The sequence below is a fragment of the Pezoporus occidentalis genome, unplaced genomic scaffold, assembly GCF_034315485.1.
Source record: "Pezoporus occidentalis ecotype Australia unplaced genomic scaffold, CSIRO_AGI_Poc_V1 ctg235, whole genome shotgun sequence".
In the NCBI taxonomy this organism is placed as follows: domain Eukaryota; kingdom Metazoa; phylum Chordata; class Aves; order Psittaciformes; family Psittacidae; genus Pezoporus; species Pezoporus occidentalis.
Genome location: NW_026914233.1, coordinates 286713 through 307597, shown reverse-complemented (window position 1 = coordinate 307597; position 20885 = coordinate 286713). Strand labels below are relative to the sequence as shown.

The following is a 20885-nucleotide window of genomic DNA, read 5'->3' as shown; positions in this document are numbered from 1 at the left end:
TTTTTAGGGATCTGCTACTTTTTAGGGACTGCTTTTTCTCCTAAAATCAACCCTGCGGCCTGTGAGTGAGTTCGAAAGAAGTCACTCAAGGGAAGAAGTGTGACAGTTCAGAAGTGAAAACCACTGAATGGGGCAAGTCTGATCCTTTCTAGACCTCCAGTGTCATATCTTCTCATTTAAGATAACAACACTGAGGAAAACTATTTAGGAGAACAAGATACACCACTAGACATTTTAAAATCAGAACAGAGGTGACAACCTTGAGCAGACATCTGCTAATTCCCAACACTGGCTTTGGAGGAGGGAACTCCCAGCTCTGAGCAGAGCAGGCAACAGAAACACCCACAAGCTGAAAAGGTTGAGGGTTTGGGGGGGTGGTTTTTGTGTGCTTTTTTACCTTTTCCTCTTTTCCTTCTCTTTAGCAACAATCCTGCAAAGAACTTCCCAATTTCCACAGCTTCTCAAGGTGGCTGAAACAGAGGAGAAAAACTCCTGCTTTGATTAAAACCCCATTTTCTGAACTAAGAATGAGATACCCAGAGAGCTATTACAGAGTGTCAACTCCTGCTGCTGTACTGTAATACCTTCAAGAGCTATTTGTTTTTTTTTTCCAACTAAATCTTAACCTTTGGAATCAGATTTGGGTTGTGTATTTGTTCTATCGGGTTTATATATTGTTTCCTCTGCTAAGTTACACCCCTACCAAAATGTTAAATTCCAGAACAAGGGCTGAAATAGGTTATATTTAACTCTGCTCTAAAAAGAGAGAAAATACTGTGGCAGGGAAGTGCCATTCTGATGGTGATGGCCACTTGCATTTTTCAGTCAAAATTAGATCAAGTAAATCTTTACATCAGTTGCCACTAAAACATTATAGTGAAGTTTCAGTTTTTCACTTAATAAAAATGTGGTTTTTTAGTATTTATTTAAATTGATTCATGGATTGATGCTGGAGAGGGACTCTTCATCAGGGACTGCAGCGATAGGACAAGGGGTGATGGGTTCAAACTGAAACAGGGGAAGTTCAGGTTAGATCTAAGGCAGAAGTTCTTCCCTTTGAGGGTGCTGAGGCGCTGGCACAGGGTGCCCAGAGAAGCTGTGGCTGCCCCATCCCTGGCAGTGTTCAAGGCCAGGTTGGACAGAGCCTTGGGCACCTTAGTGGAAGGTGTCTCTGCCTATGAGCTGTAAGAACCCTTCCAACCCAAACCAATCTGGGATTCTATGATTGAATTGGAATGAACAGACTTCAGAATGATTCTTCCAGCTGACCAGAGTATCACGAAATACAGCAAGCAGGTAGATTTGATTAGCATCTTTTTATCTGATGGAAAACTAGTTTGCATTACTAGGCTTTCCCAGCTAATACAAATATTGTTGTGTTTTAAGGGATTCTATGAGATTAAATAGCAGAAGTATTGCTAAAGGGCTAACAACAGGGAATCGGGTCATCATCATCATCATTCTGGTTCCTTACTGCAAGTATTTTTACTGGACACAGTTGAATCTGAAAACAGCTTTAGTTGTAGGTGAGGGTGTATTTAGGGTATATGAGGGTATATTTAGGTATTAGCTCCTCAAGGAAACTAATTATTTTTGCACAAGTCCCTTGAATGTAAGTCTACTTCAAGCTGAAGCCATCCTGCAGGTATTCTGGGTGGAGCTTTTGACTTATTCAAAATTACTCCTTTTAGAAACACCTTTAAAAGCTTCTAAAAAGGCAGGAAGGATGGATGAAAACCAGAAATACACAAATCCTACAAGCCAAGCCCTTCCAACACAGAAATAAGAATTACTCCATAGAGTATATACAATAGGTTACACTGAACTCATTCTAATCCTGGCACTTAGGCTAAGAGGTAACCAATACATGGGTTTAGCAGCAGCTCTGACTTTAGCTAGTAACTAATGTACATATCTTCATATATTCTTTCATATACATTGAAAGAAGCTCACTTTGTACCATGCAGCCTGCAAAGTTAACATGGAAGGATTTCAAGCTTCAACATTTGTTTCCCTGTCTTTCATGAAGATAGGGGTCGGTCCCAAAATAGTACATTATCTCAGGAAAAATAGATAGTCATTTCATGTCTGCTTTAAAATAGCAACAGAGCCTGCCTTTCCTTGGAGCAGGTTTGTATCACCTTTGTCCATGTTCCAGGAAAATACTGGGTGATAATGCACTTTTTAAGCTGAATGTATCTCCACTCGATGAGTGTCGAGAAGTTGCTTTTCCACCTATCAACAAAGTCTCTGCTTCTTTTATTTCCATAGCTCTCTTGTACAGTTCCGCTGCCTTCTCAAAGTCTCCCCCTTCATAGCTTTGGAGAAGAGTAAAACAAAGTTGAAACAAGCAAATAAAACAGGTCTCTCGTTTCGTTTAAACTGCAATGCACACCATGCTGTCACCAAAGCATGCTTAAAGCTCCCCACTTGCCTATTAAGTACACAAGTCCAGGATGTTTTCTTTCATCCAGTAATTGTTATAGTAATTTGCTTTTATAGGGCTAAACCATATAATCTTACCTAAGCACAGCCAAGTTCTTCAGAGTTTCCCCCACACGAGGATGCATGTGCCCAAAGCTGTCTTCATAAATCTTTAGCGCCCGCTCATAGAGAGGTAAAGCTTCAATCTGCTTTTTCTTTGGGTAGGAAAGAGTTGTTTGTTACAGATGTATGTTACACTTGTAATTCCTTTGCCAACAGAATATCAACACATCCTAGATGCAAAGTCATGCATAATTAACCAGAAAGGTGTTTGTTGACAGATGAGGATGGTAATTGAGATTGTCAGAGCAATTGGTTTGCCCTTGCAAATGCAATTCCACCCCCAATATTGTAATAATTGGGGTCTGGGCTTCTGGGCAGTTTTGAAAGATCTCAATCCTGAAAGCTTTGAGTTACCAAATGCTCTTTAATTTTACCTGAGACAACTTTAATCCCTGTTTAAAATCACATATGCATATTGCAGAAATAGAGAAAAAAATCAACAGCTCACTCCTACTGATGCTAAGTGAGGAATGTGGTAAATTGATTTGTTTTTATCAAATTGATTGCAACTCTTTTGAATTTCATATTAGCTGTAAACTAGGAAGTCTACAGCCTTCTCAGATTTTCTTATACATAGAATCATAGAATGGTTTGGGTTGGAAAAGACCTTAAGATCATCCAGTTCCAACCCCTTGCCATGGCCAGGGACACCTCACACTAAACCATCTCACCAAAGACTCTGGCCAACCTGGCCTTAAATACTGTCAAGGATGGAGCATTTATCACTTCTCTTGGAGCATTTATCACTTCTCTGGGCACCCTGTGCCAGGGCCTCACCACCCTCACAGGGAAAAACTTCTTTAGATCTAACCTGAACTTCCCCTGTTTCAGTTTGAACCCATCACCCCTTGTCCTATCACTACAGTCCCTGATGAAGAGTCCCTCTCCAGCATCGTTGTAGGCCCCTTCAGACACTGCAAGCCCAGGTTGGACAGAGCCTTGGGTGACATGGTCTAGTGTGAGGTGTCTCTGCCCATGGCAGGGGGTTGGAATTGGATGATCTTAAGGTCCTTTTCAACCCAAACCGTTCTATGAGTCTATGATTCAAAGGGTTGTGTTTCCCTCTGACTCAGCAGTGAAGCTGTGTTTCCCCATAGTGTGACAACCCCGTCACCGGAAATGTTGTGCTCTAGTCCTACTCTTATACAACCTATGACAGGCATAATAAACATGTAAGACAAGAAGCACTTACCATCTGACAGTACAGGACAGCCAGATTGACCAAGGCAGTTGCCACACTGGGGTGTTTTGGGCCAAATGACTTCTGTCGGATTTCAACTGCTAGTTCGTACAGAGGAACAGCCTTGTCAAGTTTTCCCTAGAAACAACAGGGGTGGAAATGATTCAGTTCTTTTGTGTCAAAACAGCAACAGTAAAATCTATTTGAAACAAAAAGCCCTGGAGAAGATGTAGCTGTTTCCAGAATAAGGGTTTAATTCTGGTTAAGTCATAGTTATATTCTGCACAGATTCTTTATCATGAATATTGATTAGGACCCAATTTTCCCCAACACTGAGCACATTCAGCTCCCAGGTGATGTGTTTCTCAGCTATGCCTATCTCTCTTTTAGAATGTATGTTTTCTCCACAAGTGTGTCCATTTGTATTTCCTCATCCTGGCACAGATGAGAGCAGAGCTTATTTTTTGTCCTGAAGGGCCTGCATTTTACTGGTGACATGGGAATGGGAATGGAGCTGCCTTAACTTTTGGGCAGTTTTCCACGTACTGAAGTGGTGTTCACACAATCTTCCCTGGAACAGCCACAGTGTCTGATGCCATTTCAAGTACCTGTTGCTTCCCATTTGCCATATTGAGGCATTGGCTTCTTGACTTTGGTTTATCTAAAATACCTCTCTTATATTCCAGCTAGTTTTATTGGAGATTATTTTTCCAGCAAATCTGTTTTCCTCCAAATTCCAATCTGCTCACATATTAACTGGCTAGACTTCACAAGTATGCTTAGGCTTCTGTTCTTAGAATGTGAATTCTCATAGTCAATAGCAATTAAATATTGCAGACTTCCACTGTTATGGTGGGAAATGGATCACTGGAATTGCAAAATTCATATTTTCTCCTTATGTTTTCAAAGCATCACCAGTTTGAAGATGCTCAGTAACTCATCTGGAATAAGTATGTATTTAATAAATGTGTTTTGAGAAAGCTAGTGGGCCTTTTGGAAACACACCAAGGCCACTTGACCACATCTTTATGCATCTTTTCTTGGTGTGGATCACCAACAGCTGACAATATTCCAATGCCCCACTCCCTCTGGATTGAAGACCAACAATGCAAGGTGGTAAGAAAAGGTAACAGGCTTGTGCTTACCATCTTTTTGTACAGCACTGCCAGGTGTTTCACAGTATAAGCTAAAGAGGGATGATCTGGAGCCAGTGCTCTCCTCCTGATGTCTAAAGCTTTCTCATAGAGTTCCTCTGCCTTGTCATAGTGCTTCTTCTCATTGTACAAGGCTGCCAGGTTGTTCAAGGACTGCGCGCAGTCGGGGTGGTCGGGCCCCAGGACTCTCTCTCTCATTTCCAAGGAGCGCTTCAGGAAGAGCTCTGCTGTCCTGCAGAACACATTCACTCAGTCAGCAGTTACCTGAAAGCTGGGAACAGCCGTACAGGCTGAAGTGGCTGTTTGAAACAGAACAAACTCAGCCTTGGAAACTGCACAGACACTGGCACCGGAGAGCGGACTCTCCTCAGAATAAGCAAACACCAGAGCAGAGACCTGCTGTGTCTAGGATGTAGGCAGCAAGCTGGTTAATATATTCCCGTGCAATCCTGTATCCCCAGTGTTATAAGGGCTGAAAAGCCAGTCTAGCCCATTTCAGCAAACATTACCCTAACTCATGGGTGCTCTTTAATTCAACCTACCTCTTCAGCTACGCAAGTAACCGTTCCTTGTTCAAAACAGTCTACTGGCTTCTGGGCACAGTAGTCAAGTACTTCCATGGATAAAACAATAGTGAGGTATGAGGTAAAGGTCCAGAACACATATTTTTCAAGGGACTTTAAAGAACATAAACCACATTATAGGGCTGAACAGACAGTTTTCACACCAAGCTGACAGAGACTGGAACGGGATTTTATGTGTGTCGAGCTAGCTTCTCATAGAAGAAGCTGTCTAGAAGTGACAAAGTAGAAAAAGACTCTGTAATGCAACCATTCAAGCATTGCCCTATCAAAAGGGTATACTTTGTCTCACTAGTGTAGTACTACTATTCCACTATGGATTTACAGCACCTCTGTCAGGAGCAACGTGTGATCCCCACGTAACAACGGCAGCATCCACAAACAGGCAGTTTGTCATCCTGACATACTGTGTGACACCATTCCCAAGAGGTCAGCTTAGGAAATGGGAAAAAATCCATTTCACATTACAGGGGAAAAAAAAGTCATTTATACACAGAACTGTAGGTTCAGTTCTGGAGATCTCAGAGAAATGTCAGAAGGTCTTCACTCTACGCAGGGGCTGGGGGATGATGTGATCTAACATACACGACTGAAGTGACAATCCCTTCTGTCATTGATTTCATTCTAACTGCATCAAATGATCAAAAAATTCAATCTCGGACTTGCTGATTCTGAATGGAGAAACAATACCCAGTTAAAACAATGACTTCAAGCTTCACTAGCACAAAGTTTATCCTTTTGCTCACCTATGAAATAGTGGAGATACAGTTACTCTAGAAGTTTGGTTGTGTCAGACAGGAACTACATATGAATAATGAGGAATATAAAATGATCTTGTATGACATTAGATAGGTGTCACTCCTCTATTAGCAGTCACTTCAGCATGACTTCATGAGGGAAAACTGATGGAAAACCCCACATTTCCAATACTGTTAAAAATCAACTGCTTCACCATAAAGAAGTTATAACTTTATAATTACTATATATAATATTTTTATAATTATATATAATGTAAAATTATATAAATTTTATATAACTTTATAATATATATCTATATAATTATTTATTGTAATCATATATCATGATGTATTATATAATTATATATTATGTATAAAATATATAATAATGAAATATATATAATTATGTATTTTATACATAAGATATAATTATATAGAATTATGTAATTATTATATATAATTATTAAATATTTATAATCTCTGCATTTAACAGAGATTCCATGTGCACATCCTAAATTACAATGTATTTCTGCAGCTCCCCAGCAACTACTGTGACATAAACATCAGGCATAGGAAGAATGTAATATACTTACAGAACTTACTCTGTGCTTTTTTTGCTGTGCACTCTCCTTTTCCTCTGAAAACATTTAACATGACTTTACAACTCCCTCACAACACATACTTTTAGACTACTATGCGGCCTGAAGAAGCTGATGTGAAGAGTGGCTTCTTGCCATGCAATCAGAACTGTTCTGCACCTTTCATTCCCCTTCAACACCCCTGTTTATCTGCTCTTAGAACACCTTTGTGCTGCTCTGTCCTCTTTCACCCTTAAAAAGGCCAGCAGGGTAAAGGCCTAAGGATTCCAAGCACAGTGAATATTTACTCATGATTTCTACTAATACTGATATTTTGAGTGTATTTTACAGAACAATCCTGCCATTCACATACGAACAGTACAAAGGAGGGTCACAAAACAGAAAAGCTGAGTAGAGGAGGCACAAATATCAAGAAAGAACTGATATGTGCAATGAAAGATAGTGAACTTAAACCATGGACCAGCAATTCTGAATGCAGGAAATGCACTGACTTAGTAAATACTCACATGCTAACAGCATCAACCCTAGAAATGATGAGTGAATTTCACAGCAAACAAACCTCAATAGAATGAATCAGGGACAACATCATATTTGATCATGCGTTCACATTTAGTGCTAGTTCTCAATGCTTTACCTCCGTTTACATCTATAGGGACACTCAGTGGATGCATCACAATTAATAACACTTACTCCAGATTATTCTGCAAGTAGTAGAGGACTCCAAGCTCATTGAGGGTTCGAGCATTATCTGGTGTATCCTTGCCTAAGGTGAGCTCTTCCAATTGCAGGGCTCTTTGGCGCAGGAGAGCAAAGCCACACTATGGCAAAGCACAAGGTACTATAAGCCAATCCCCATTACTTTGAAAGTACAGCTAAAGACAGAACATCAAAAGATTTAGTTTGGTACCAAAGGAGCGCAATAATCCTACCTGAGTTCTGTTTTCAAGCTGACTGGCACATAAACATTTGCTTATTTACAATCTAACAGGGAATTTCACCCAAAGTGCTTCCAGGATTTTAAAGTTACTGTGCTTTGTCTTGTATCACACACGCTGATCTGCTTAAACTCCACAGTTCAAATAATCAATTCAGATCAAATTCTTAGGTTTCTATACTCGAAACCAATTTAATCTCCTATCCTAAAATGCCATTTACAAATACACATTAACTATTACTCCAGGCTGGATCATTGTAAAATGTTCCATGGATCATGGTAAAATGGGTTGCCAAGCTAATGCTTACATGCAAAGTGAATTACAAGTAAAAAGTGGAGCCACTGTTACACGCTCCACCTATTCTCTATCTTTGCAGTCTTAACAGAAAGATTTGTGCAGCAGAACTCCTTACAGAAATGGACAAAATCTCCATGATCCAAATTCATTTCTACTTAAGCACCGCGGAAATAGCAACACTCTTATGGCCCTTCACTATTTTTATTAGAGGTACAACTTAGAGCTCTGAAGTTACTAGTACAAGCACTGCATGACAAACAAAGCCTTAGCTCAAGAATGGCAAGAGGAACTCTGTAGCTGAAAAACACAGAAGACAAAATGGGGAAAAACTTAGCATGGCACCTAAAATTATTGCTTGGATTATTCACTGCAGTAAAACACTCTGTTCATCCTATTAGGATACATGCCTCAGCCCCTCTAGAGAACACCTTATTCCACTGCCAGTTCAACAGCCAACTCTATCAGCAGTAATTCTGCACACCCAAAATGTACATACCCACTTCTTTCTTTTCCACCCCTCCCAACTCCATACCAGTAGAACTGATGCATCTCCACTCACAGCAGAGATGAAAGGGCAGTTAAAAAAGCTGCTGCTGGGCTACTCCACTACCTATGCCCTCAATTATCCAAAGCCCTGGAGCTTTGTCAGCTCTGCAGGGGCACTTTACCATCCATTCTGCAGAGCCACAACATGCCCTGTACTATAAGTATCAAACATCTCCTTACCAGGCTGCCTTTCCTCCTTGCTGCTTTTTGGCGTATTCTGAAGGACTTTTTCCTCAGTTGCTCAGCTTGTTCATATCTGAAAACAATTATAGTGTTAGAAGAATGCCAAATGTAGCATCGATGAGTATTCTGGAAAGCTTCTAAATTACTGGATTGCATAAATTTGAGGAGAATTTAAGAATCTTGGGGGGAGAAATCATACTTTTTGTCAAAGATAAAAATATTCAAGATGCTTAGGGCCAGACAATGCTTTGTTGTTAAATGAAAAACAGCTGTTGGCCCCTACTGGGTGGCTTGCTACAGGAATACAGAGGGGATGCTCATGGTTGCATGGGAACTTAAGAAACTCTAAAACAGAACCAATGAAACATTGCTTCAGGAGGAAAATCTTTGCTGTTATTTTTGGGCACCTCCACATACAAATACCGGTGTAGTTAAGCTTACTTGTTCTGCTTTTGGTATAAGGTTGCAAGTGCATCAAGTTCACGGGCTACCCGAGGATGCTCAGCTCCGTAAGCGTTCTCAGAGATTTCCAGGGCCTGTTTATACAGCTGTTCAGCATTTCCAAACTTCTTCCACTGCACATAAACTCCTGCGAGCTGGTGCAGTGACTGTGCCACCCTCGGGTGGTCTGGATCCAGTGCAGTCTCGCGGATCTCCAGAGAGCGCTGCAGAGGAGCTACAGCCTGGAACAAGGGAGGTCAGTGTATGATGGCAGCAGGCAGCACCCTGCGTGCTACAACGACTTCGCAACTGCAACAGAAAGCACACGCTGAGCTCTGCTTAATTTGCCTTCTTGCTGTTACAACGATCTCTAGGTGCACTTACCTGACTGAGAAGACCTAGGTCCTTAAGAAACCGTCCCAGGGTCTCATAAAGATCAGCCAGGCAGATCATACTTGCCTCTCCCTCACAGCTTTTCTCATATTCTTTCAGAGAGTCAAAATACTCAGCTGCCATAGAGCTCTTATCTTTCCCAACCAGCTGCCAGTAACTCAGCAATTCTGCAAAATGTCCCCTGTTTTAACAAGGAAATAAGAAGCTCATCTTATCTCTGATACCCCTCTATTCAGACTCATGCTAGCTTAGAAGAAAAGGCCCATATGCATGAATGCTGTCTTTAGGCTACAGCATCTAGAGACAATCCACGGAGACTACGCTGTTCAACAGCAGTATTTGTTTGTCCCTTTACCAACCCCCATATGTAACAGGATAGAAAAAAAAGATGATTTATGTGACAACAGCATTTAGCATTTCAGCCTCTACTATTTCAGCTCTTTTAATAAGTATCTGTCACTGTCTGATTTATATTGACAAAAAATTGCTTTGAAGTGTTTCTAACTGCTGAAGCAGTGGCTGCTTTTGTACCTTTTGTAAAGGTTTTGTGATACAAAGAGATTCAAAAGACACTTGTGTAGCTTTTGCTTATCTCCCTGCTGTTGGAAGAGCCAGGGAAGTTCATCTGCGCTTCTCCAAGTCACTCGGTCCCGACTATTGAAAGAAAAGCAAATAAAACCAAACATTAAAACCCTGAGAGGCCTAAAAGAACTTGCCAATTGAAGTGAAAACTAGGCAAGCACACAATTGCCATGCCTGAATGTCTAACCAGACTGACTCCTATAAGAGCTATGTACTCCATTTTCTCACATCTTCATTTTAACTTCACCTCAGAGCTAGTGGAACCCCCAGGTACCCCACAGGAAGCTGCTCCTCCCTCCCATATGGGCTGACCTGTGCCTGTTAGCAGGACTGCAGGCCTGCAGCAGCCCTCCATCCCTCTGTGACTTTTCCCTGGCACACTGTGCCTCCCTTGGCTTTCTGCTTTCTGCTCTGTGGAGCAGCAGTAAGCAGTAACCCACAGCTGGGACACACTAACTCAGGACTGTAAATTCAAACCACTTTTCAAGCTGGATGTGAGCTTGTAGCTGTTCAGCTTTTCTACTGGACCTCCTCTTGTGTGTGTGCTAACTGCTTGCTGAACACAAGTTGTCCTCTGCTTCTCCAAGTTCCAAGCAACTTCAAAATTCCTAGCATTTACTGGGAGTTAAAAATCCACATGGGGTCAGTTACCACAAAGTAACTGATGTGGTAGAAACTCCTTCCCATTCCCCTCCATAGTCCTCAGTATTTTCCAAGATTAAAAAGCAATGTATCAATAATAAACTGACTCTGACAACTAGGGTTTTGCAGAGTTACTCTGCTGAAATAATTTACTAAACTGAGTCAAAGAAGCTATATGAAGAAAACAAAAATATCCCCAAGGCATAAAGCCTGCAATTTAACACGTTTTGAGGAATTCTGACCTACCTTAGCTGCATGGTGAAATACTCCACTAGTTTTTGTCTATAGGCAGAAAGAACATTTTCACCTTCTTCCATGTACTCTAGTCTCACCATCTCCCAAGCCTGCAAAACAGTATAATTGAAAGAAAATGCATTTGCTTATTACGTGCTGATGATACACAGAGTGCTATGCAAGATTTCTTTATGCAACACATCATATAGAACTGAAAGTCTTTTGATGACAAAAGCACTAGCAAGACATTGTCTTATATTAGACCAGAGCTCTGGTTATGCAGATAGTCCCTTCTACCACTTTGCTTGGTTTTTGCAGAACCAGTGTTTTATCATAGAATACTTTAGGGTGCAAAGGACCTTAAGATCATCCAGTTCCAACCTCCTGCCATGGCCAGGGACACCTCACACTAGACCATGTTGCTCAAAGTGCCGTCTAACATGGCCTTGAACACTGCCAGAGATGGGGCATTTACCACTTCTCTGGGCACCCTGTGTCAGTGCCTCACCACTTTCCTTATATCTACCCTGAACTTCCCCTGTTTCAGCTGGAACCCATCACCCTTTGTCCTATCACTACAGTTCCTGATGAAGAGTCCCTCTCCAGCACCCTGTGTGTTCTAAAACACATGGAGTTAGTTAACAACTAATAGATCAGAAGTTTCTGAAGGTTTGAAATGCCAGGTTTCAACTGCTGAACCGTAATGGCCAATACTAACGTCATAGCCCTAGCAGTTTTCAAGGTGATTCTAACATCAGATCAGACCTTAGGGAAAATAGATGAGCAAACACAGACATAACACAGTCATCCCAGTTAACAACAGAACTGTTCTAAAACCCAGCCGGGGCTCAGGGGGTGGAGTTTCACTTGCTTGGATTACAAAACCTACCTGGAGGTGCTGGAACTTCAGCAAACCACAGCCATATGTCAGCAAACACATTCTGTGCAGGCTGTGAACGAGCGAGGCTAAGGCTGCAGAAGACAGCTCAGGATAAAGTTCCATCAGCTCTGACTCACTCACACCATTGTGGCTAACACCAATGACACACAGTATCTACATAGAGCACAACAAGTATTCTATAGTTAGCAGTGTTTGCTGCAGAGCTTACTTATGCTGAAATCCCACAAAAAATACTTTAGGAGCCAATACAACACCTGCCTACACAAGCCCTTTCCCCTCTTCAGTCCTCAAAGAACAGTCCTCAGTGCTAATGGATTAACATACTAATACATAAAGCACCAAATGGGACACTCTGGGACAAATGAATGGCTCCTTCAACCTTCCTCTGAAACACTGGAAAATGACTCCATTATGATAAGGAACTTCCATCTCAGTAAAATATGCTGAAGGCCTTATGCTGCCAGCACCAAAGAACTTCTAGCAAAAACTGAATATCATCTCCTAATCAAATCAGTGTTCTACACAACAGGGAGATGCTGCAAAGGTAGGAAGAGGAAGCAGTGCCCTGTATTCACAAGATCCCACGTTCTGATTACATTTACTACACTCAGTGTAGTTAATCATTGGATGAAGGCAGCAATCAGAAAGGAAATGCTATTTCTGTATCCCATGATAGTGGAAAAGTTGTTTTGGGAGACAATGACTTAGTTGAAATGTAACACAAAGCAGTCAGACGTTCTACAGTTATGCAAAAGATATAGTTCAATTACTAAAATTGTCCCTTCCATACTAATAACACAGCCATCTCTAATCCTACATATGAACCAACACAGATTTGTATTTACTTGTAACTTAAGATTCTTCCAGGACAGAATGTACAATACCTGCAGAAACAGCAACGCATTTTCTGCTTACCTCTCTCAAAAGACCTTTCTCTGTATCACTCCGCAATGATTCTTGAATTGATCTGAGAACAAGCCTGTACAGTGACACGGTGTCTTGACACTGCAAACACTGTTGAAGGGTTTCATCTATATTTCCTGTATTTCCAAGACTGAGCAGAAGGACAGAAAGGGCATGGTTTAGAATATCAAATTTGGCAGAGTAAGATGAACTGAAGGTACTGAAGAGCTCAAAAAGGCTCTGAATTCCTACTGCGTTTAACAGGCGCACAGGTCTTGCTGAGATTAAACTCAGAAGAGGTGAATTCCTGAAGCCACCTTCTGTTATACTGGCTGATTTCTCTCAATAACTGCTACATTCTTATTTACTAAAAAGAAAGTATGTTGCAGTGTTCTTTCCTCCAACAGGAGCACAGAATAAAAACACCCGGCTAGATAAAGGTAAGACCACATGCTGCTGTTCCACTTAATGCATTTACAAAGCCTGTTTGCAGGACCAATTAAGCACTCTAGGACATAAAACAGAAACAAAAAATAATCAAAATGAGTCACCCAGGGTAAATTACCAGTCTATCATCTCCTGGGAATCTCTCAACTAAAAATGCATCTTTCTCAACAAGGTGAGGTCTAGGTTAATAATAAGCCAATGCACTTATTAAGTATTCTCTTGCACAAGAGGGAAGATTAATTTTCTCCACAGCAGGAATTATAGGGCAAAGTACCATATGCAGGGTGTTACACTAAACAGTTGTTAAACTTCCTTCAGCCTTAAAAGTCTGTGAGGCAAACTATCTGGTACATCGGTAAATACAACAGACCTGAATTAAATTGTTTAATAAAACAATGCCAACATTCCCCAAATACCTTTCAAAAGCATTGAAGCAACTGACATACCCAGAGAGCAGAGTAACAGAAAAATAAAACAGGAGAGCAGAAATAGATAGATATATCTATTTGGATTCACTGAGGATCAAAATGGTGATTCTGGTTATTCTTCCCATTGCATGTACAGTCAGTGAAAGGGGGAAATGGTTGCTCCACTCTTTTCTCTTAACAAGATTCATTCTACGTTAAATGAATGTATTTCGAAATGCTAACAAACCTACTTCAGGTCTTCTAATCTAGTGATGAGCATAATAATTTCAAGATCATCTCAACTTACCAGGCAATGGTTTTGCCCAAGAGAGTGACATACAAAGCATTGCAAGTTGTGGCAGAACGACAATGTCTCTCAAGCTTCTTCTCCTACAACATTTCAAACAAAATCTGTAAGCCAAGATGAAATTAACTGCACCAATGACATGTTCACTATTCCATAAGAAAATAAAAGTTCTAGCTATGCTTCTATCTGTAAGATGTGAACACTATGACATGATGACCAGCACACAAAATACTGCGTAGTTTTGTAGCTATAGGAGCATAGAAGTGAAAGATTCCTTTTGAATTTAAAAGAGTTAAGATCTAACCATTATACCTCTCAAGATGAGGATGTCATTATAGAATTGGTCTCTAAGGCAAAATTAAAGGTAAAATACTTTTTTTCCCCACTCTGCCAATCTTTGTGATAGTATTACACAATATTAAACCTTCTACTATTCTAATATAAAGTAACATGTTTATAGCAGTATGTACAACTGCACTGTTTATGTGTTAATAATTTATGCTGTCCATCTGTTTCAGTGCTATGAGCTATGGGATAAAAAAATGGCATACTGTCTTGAGCATTAGTACTTCGTTAGCTAAATATAATACCTTCCTTTGGCACCTGGGCCTGTATGTTCCCATTAAAAGTTATTTTCTATTAGAAGTTATACTAGAGTAAGGTACTTTAGAACTGCAACAGACATACCTGCTCTTTAGTTAATTTAACATTTGCAGAGTTACATTCTGCACTAATGAGAGATTTAACATCTTTGGAATTCAGCGGATCAAGATGAAGAGTGGGCCACAACCTTTGGTAAGAGAGAACAAAGTCATATTCAGACCTTATTAAATAGCACACGAAAGGAAAAAAAAGACATCAAAGTTCCAGACCTTTCTGAAGATTTATATCACAGCAGCAATTGAGGCTATTCCCTGTCATTAAGAAATTCTAGTCATCACAAGTCAAATTTCTGCTTTTAGCCTTATCCTGGACCTACATCATGGTATTGTGGTTCTTCATGTGCATCTGACTGCATTTAATATCCTCTTCCATACAGTCACATGGACAGATCCATCACAATAAATCCAAACAGCTAAAACCTGTCCTCTGCAGTCACAATAGGGAAGCTTTTGCTGTCATCAATAGTTGCAAAACCATATGCTATTAAATCTCCAGGTCTTGGCAAAGCTGCTGTTTGCTCTTCACCAAGTAACTGTAATTTAAAACAACAATTCTAACCCAGGCTACTTTGAAACAACTCAGAAATACAACATACCTCCAAGCCTGTGGACATGTTTCTACATTCACTGATACAATCACTCTCACATTCACTGGCAATGGATCTATCAGCCACTTCATGTGCTTCTCAGCTTGCTTAAAAAACAAATTTTGTTACTTAATACAAAGATTGCTCAAAACAATGCAGGAAGTTGATATATTTCATTAACTGCGCAGCTCAGTATGGTCTCCAGCATCACAGAATTGCAGAATAGTTTGGGTTGGAAAGGACCTTAAGATCATCCAGTTCCAACCACCCTGCCTTAAAAAAAGTGTTCATAATGTGGTTCTTGAAGCCGTTCTAAATGACCCATTGACATATATGAGCATGACCATAAAATAAAGCAGATAGAATACCTCAGAAAGACTAGGCTGTTTGGATGCCCATAAATCATCTCCCAGCTCTGAATCTTTCAATACATAAAGGTGTTTCAAAAGGCTTCAAAAATTAAGGTGTTAAGATAGAAGAATAATCCCAAAAGAACACAATTTATCTACAGAACTATTTTCTATTTTCTAGATGTGCTGTTTAGAGCAAAGCAAACATTAATATTTCTGTTATGTAGATGTGGCCAAACCTATTACAACAGTTGAGATTTCCTCTAGATGGACAAGAGGTAAGTATCTTGAAGACATACCTGTATCTGGTCAATAGAATCAATAATGATAATAATGCTGCCTTGATGACGTGCAGAAAGTTTTTCCAGCCAACGAGGGAACTCTTCCAGAAGTTTAGCTGGATCGAAAGTCAGAGGTGACACTAACCATGAGTGTTGCATAAGCTGTGGAATTACAAACACATATAACAAATCTGACCTTAAAAACTCTCATGAAAGAAGTGTGCAGAAGCAGGAGAGAAACAAACAAACAAAACCCCATACTATTTTGGCACAAAATAGTCAAGTTCACACAGAAATCTTTCCTTCTAGTATATGCAGAAAGCTGGCATATGCAGAACAAAGACTATTTACTGAACTCGCTGTGTAAATTCTAGAGAGACAACCTGAGGACAAGGGATGTGGAGATTTAAAGGGCTTAAAAATTGAAGAGATTAAACAGGAAGACTTCTAAAATACATGAGAAAATTGGAAGGAGAGCACAATCAATTTCATTTTTCACACAGAATCATTAGGGTTGGAAAGGGTCTCTGGAGATCACCCAGGCCAACCCCCTTTCAAGGCAGGGCCCCTCTCACGCTGCTCTTCTCTAGACTAAACAGGCCCAGCTCCTGCAATCTCTCCTCATAAAGAGAGATGCTCCAGACCCCTGATCATTCTTATTGGTCTCCACCGGACCTTTTTCCAAAGGTTTTAATCCTGTGAAAGAAGAAGAAAGCTCAGGCCCTGGCACAAAAATACTCTTCATTTATTCCCCACATATTTAACACACCACAAATAAATAAATAAATAATCAGAGGAGAGAGACCAGTCCAGGAACAGATATAGTGCCAACTGGTGAATACAGACTCAAGTTTCTGAACACACAGACAGAAGAGGTACCATGTGCCTCTCTCATTGGCCAGATGGCAGGAAAGTTTGGAAGAAGCTTGTATGGTTTTATATCAATCAATATAGGCTACTGGAAGTACAACTGCCAATGCCAATCCATTGTGAATATCCCAGGGATGCTATTTAATTGATCTGTAGTCAACATATATGATCTGATTCCCCCAGTTCTATAACGCCTTACATTTGTATTACTCTGAACTGAAGAGGAGGCTTTGTGGAGACATCAGAGCTGCCTTCCAGTATCTGAAGGGGGCCTATAGGGATGCTGGGAAGGGACTCTTCATTAGGGACTGTAGTGACGGGACAAGGGGTGATGGGTTAAAACTTAAACAGAGGAAGTTTAGATTGGATCTAAGGAAGAAGTTCTTTACTGTGAGGGTGGTGAGGCACTGGAATGGGTTGCCCAGGGAGGCTGTGAATGCTCCATCCTTGGCAGTGTTCAAGGCCACGCTGGACGAAGCCTTGGGTGAGATGGTTTAGTGTGAGGTGTCCCTGCCTATGGCACGGGGGTTGGAAGTGGATGATCTTAAGGTCCTTTCCAACCCTAACTATTCTATGATTCTATGATATAGAAAACCCTGAAACCTGTAGAAGATTTTATCTTTTCACATAAAAACACACACACAGAGGTAGTTTCCAAAGAATTATACAGTACAGGGTATGTAATAACACAGCCTACCTTTAAAGTAAGGCGTTTGATTATCAGTGCAGATTCTGCACTAGTAGACATGGGCCTCCCAACAAAGTGATAAAGAATTAGAGTGTTTGGGGAATGCTTCTGTTGCAATTGAATCCTAATGAGAGAGATCAAAATGAAAGGGCACTTAACAGACTGTAATTTTGCAAATATATCTCAAATCAAAGCAATCAGTTTTGCCAAAGGAGATGTACGGTCTGCATTAGAGGTGTTCAATGGTTATCTTGCAAAATAGGATAGACATTTCCTGAGCTACAACTGAACTTTTTGTGTCAGTTTCAAGTTTTGTTCTCTCAGTACTGAGAGCCATTAAAAAGTGCCCTTCCTGGCACTGGACAGTCGTATGTCACTAAGCTGCCAAGAAGTAATGACACTACCAATTTATTTTTATGTCAGCACATTTTGTCATAGCCTACAAGTGACCATAAAATGCATTTCTATGATAAATTATTAGGTTGGTTAAAAAGACTTCAAAGATCCCCTTTCTGTATCAGACAAGGGCAAAGCTATCAAGCTACTGATACCACAAAGGCAGATCTGTAGGGTATTGATATCAGAGGCAGAGAGATGTTAAAGACAGTCCAGATGGAGTTAGCTACTTAATTATTACACATCTTTCCAGAATGCTTCAGTAACTTCAGTGCTTTGTAAATTCTCCCATTTTACCTCTAATTAAACTGATACAATGTGTGAAATAGAAACCATCTTTTTTTTTAAATCCATCAAATTTCATTCATGTAAAAAAATAATAGTTTGAACTACCATTTTGACAGAAGGAGAGATTTCCCAGAGCCTGGTCCTCCTGATACAAGCAGAGGTGGAATTGGTGCTGGTGCTGCTACAAGGTCATTCAGACGTTCAAAGTACTATAAAAAAAAAGCAACTATCATTACAAATATTGCACTGTTTAAATGAGAAATACAGTGCTTGGTATTGTAAACCATCTAGACACAAAAGGCACGTACAGATTTATTAAGGCATGGGAATAACTACTGAAACGCAATACAGTACAAATAAATGCTCAAATTAAACACAGAAACCACAGAATTTATTATGTCTTTTAAAGAAATAGTGAAATAAATTAAACATTTTTTCAAAACTATTTAAAATGCAACTTTCAGTCTTCATAAACTGAACTAATGTTACTACAGTAAAACAACTGGGAACTATGTTTGTTCAGGCTTCCTTGCCTCTCTTTTCCCCCAAGCTACTCCACTGCCTTGGATATGGCTGCCAGGACAAAGCCTTCAAAGTTGGCACTTTGGTAATAAAATGGTATTTTGAGGCAGTAAGCATACAAAAGAAAGGGTTTTTTTCACCACATGGGCACCCAACAATGCTGTAGCAGAGTTCAGGATGATAAAAACAACAACTACCCTTCATCAACTTGGGAGAACTATTTTGGCTGAAAAAAGAAGTGGAGGCACATTAAGATATACGTAGGTATTTTTTCTATTAATGTTCTATTATATTCCTGTTCTACTATGTAGTAAAGATGGCACTATCCTCCAAACCATTGCCAATATAGGAGTATTGCAAAGCAAAAGAATAAATTTTGCTAGTAAAATAGGGGTACTAACAATTTAAACACAATTAACACAGAATCTGCATGCTTCTGTTACATTATAACATCAAGGAATATTGCCAAAATAAGCTGTTGTATCACCTTCCACAACCACTTTAATATTTATCATCTTCCTACATTCACTATACTTTCCCTACCTATAGTTGTGCCTGACATCCCCAATTTCAAATGTTTTTAGAGTTTCATTACAAGTAATGAGTAAGTACTGAGCTATTCAACAGCTCTTCAGTTCTCTCTGCTCTTCTCACATGCACATGGCTGCACGATGAAATCTTTCCATTAGTCACCTCCAAAAGACCTAACTCCAGGTGTCAAGACAGAGCTCGGATTTCCTCCAAGAACCCCAAAACATTCAGAGCCTTTTCGAAGACACCCGACTTCTGGCACGCCATTACAGTCCTTTTTTTTCCAGTGCAGGAACAACAACTGCTTCTTCATCAGTGTCATTCAACAACATACAAACTGGCAGCTCTCCCACAAAACAAGTATGCCATATATATAAGACATATGGCTTTTTCTAGCCTAAGGAGTAACAGCCTCAAGGATGCTCTCAGACACAGCTTCTTCTGCAGTACAACTTGCCTAACGAGAGATGGATGGGAGCAATGACTTTCGTCTTCATCCATATACATTTCCAATGTACTTACTTTCTCAAATCCCAGCTCACATGTTGAATTAGAGGCTTGCTGAAAAGCTTCCATCTGTTCTTGTTCATCATGTGCATCCCACAATACATCACCAAAAACTTCTTCTTCAGGAGCAGTGGACTCTTCCTTATTACCTAAATCCTTGCCTTCTAGTTCTGTCATTTCACACCCCAATATATCCTAAGTAGAAAGAAAATTACATGGAGAAAACTGCAACTATAATTCTTACTATATATAAATCTTATTCTTATTATATATAAATGTGCAGGCACATTTGGTGTTAGTCTCATTTCCACTGTGTATGACACAGCTCTATTAACATCACTGTGATCGTTTCCTTTCAGACTAGCACAGAACATAAATAAATGAGCAACTACATGAAACCAAGTTAACTCTGAATGCACAGGTCTCAAGACACTGGGTTTAGTCTTCTCATAGTGGAAGCTACTCCCCACAAGGAAGAATAAGGAAACTATGGACTATACAGTCTTTCCTTATCCTATGATATGGTTAAAGAGAAATTCAAAGAATTTTAGCCACAAACAGACTCCTTCCCCCTGTTATTCCTGTTCTTGTCCCTAAGGTTGGGTTTTTATTTTCCACTTGCATATTTCTTTGCTTGCCAAATATTAATGCTAAAACCACAAAATGATCCTTTAAATTACATTGAAGTAACATGTAGTAATCACACTAACATCACTTAAGGTCATAAATCAAGGCAGGAACAGGTAAAAGCTGAAATGCACCATGTATTCTACCTGTTTAATTATCTTTTCCACACAGTTATAGATTTCATATGTTCCTTCCTCCACACCTCCAGTATGATCAATCATCTGAAAAAGTAAACAGCAAAGCATGATGCAAATCTGAACCCAACTGGAAACAGCATTTAGGGCTTCCAACAAAAACATTCTCAACACATTTAAATTCCATTCTGTTGCCTTCCTTAGGCAGGATTCACTTTGTCTAAGCTTTTAAAAGTTGGGCATCTAGTTCCAGTAGTTCTCTTTGCAGAGGGAAATAAATGGCAACTGATCTATTCTGCGATGGGAGCAGTCTCTCTGGAGCCATACTTCTTTCACTTCCATGGCTACAGAGGGGCCTTAGATAAATAACTTTGACATTTAAATGGCTAAACACAGGTGAGAAATTCTATCCTTATGGAACAGGGA

At 40.0% G+C, this 20885-nt stretch overlaps 1 protein-coding gene across 2 annotated transcripts in view; it reads right to left on the bottom strand.

Moving 5' to 3' along the window:
• The window catches only part of NPHP3 (nephrocystin 3), a 29124-nt gene that overhangs the window by 534 nt on the left and 7705 nt on the right, over nucleotides 1-20885 (bottom strand). The window contains exons 8-28 of one of the 2 annotated variants that reach the window (XM_062621846.1): nucleotides 20472-20546; nucleotides 19714-19893; nucleotides 18244-18347; nucleotides 17464-17578; nucleotides 15915-16058; nucleotides 15275-15372; nucleotides 14704-14806; nucleotides 14017-14099; nucleotides 12868-13006; nucleotides 11941-12105; nucleotides 11064-11161; nucleotides 10125-10247; nucleotides 9585-9774; nucleotides 9201-9442; nucleotides 8757-8832; nucleotides 7489-7616; nucleotides 4873-5113; nucleotides 3740-3865; nucleotides 2524-2639; nucleotides 2142-2318; nucleotides 30-470 (exon numbers count right to left, since the gene is read on the bottom strand). In XM_062621846.1, coding sequence (XP_062477830.1) covers nucleotides 419-470; nucleotides 2142-2318; nucleotides 2524-2639; nucleotides 3740-3865; nucleotides 4873-5113; nucleotides 7489-7616; nucleotides 8757-8832; nucleotides 9201-9442; nucleotides 9585-9774; nucleotides 10125-10247; nucleotides 11064-11161; nucleotides 11941-12105; nucleotides 12868-13006; nucleotides 14017-14099; nucleotides 14704-14806; nucleotides 15275-15372; nucleotides 15915-16058; nucleotides 17464-17578; nucleotides 18244-18347; nucleotides 19714-19893; nucleotides 20472-20546 — 2775 coding nt within the window. In that variant the 3' untranslated portion in view covers nucleotides 30-418. Of the gene's footprint in view, nucleotides 1-29; nucleotides 2319-2523; nucleotides 2640-3739; nucleotides 3866-4872; nucleotides 5114-7488; nucleotides 7617-8756; nucleotides 8833-9200; nucleotides 9443-9584; nucleotides 9775-10124; nucleotides 10248-11063; nucleotides 11162-11940; nucleotides 12106-12867; nucleotides 13007-14016; nucleotides 14100-14703; nucleotides 14807-15274; nucleotides 15373-15914; nucleotides 16059-17463; nucleotides 17579-18243; nucleotides 18348-19713; nucleotides 19894-20471; nucleotides 20547-20885 lie in introns of both variants that reach the window. The other variant, XM_062621848.1, reaches the window with a different exon arrangement.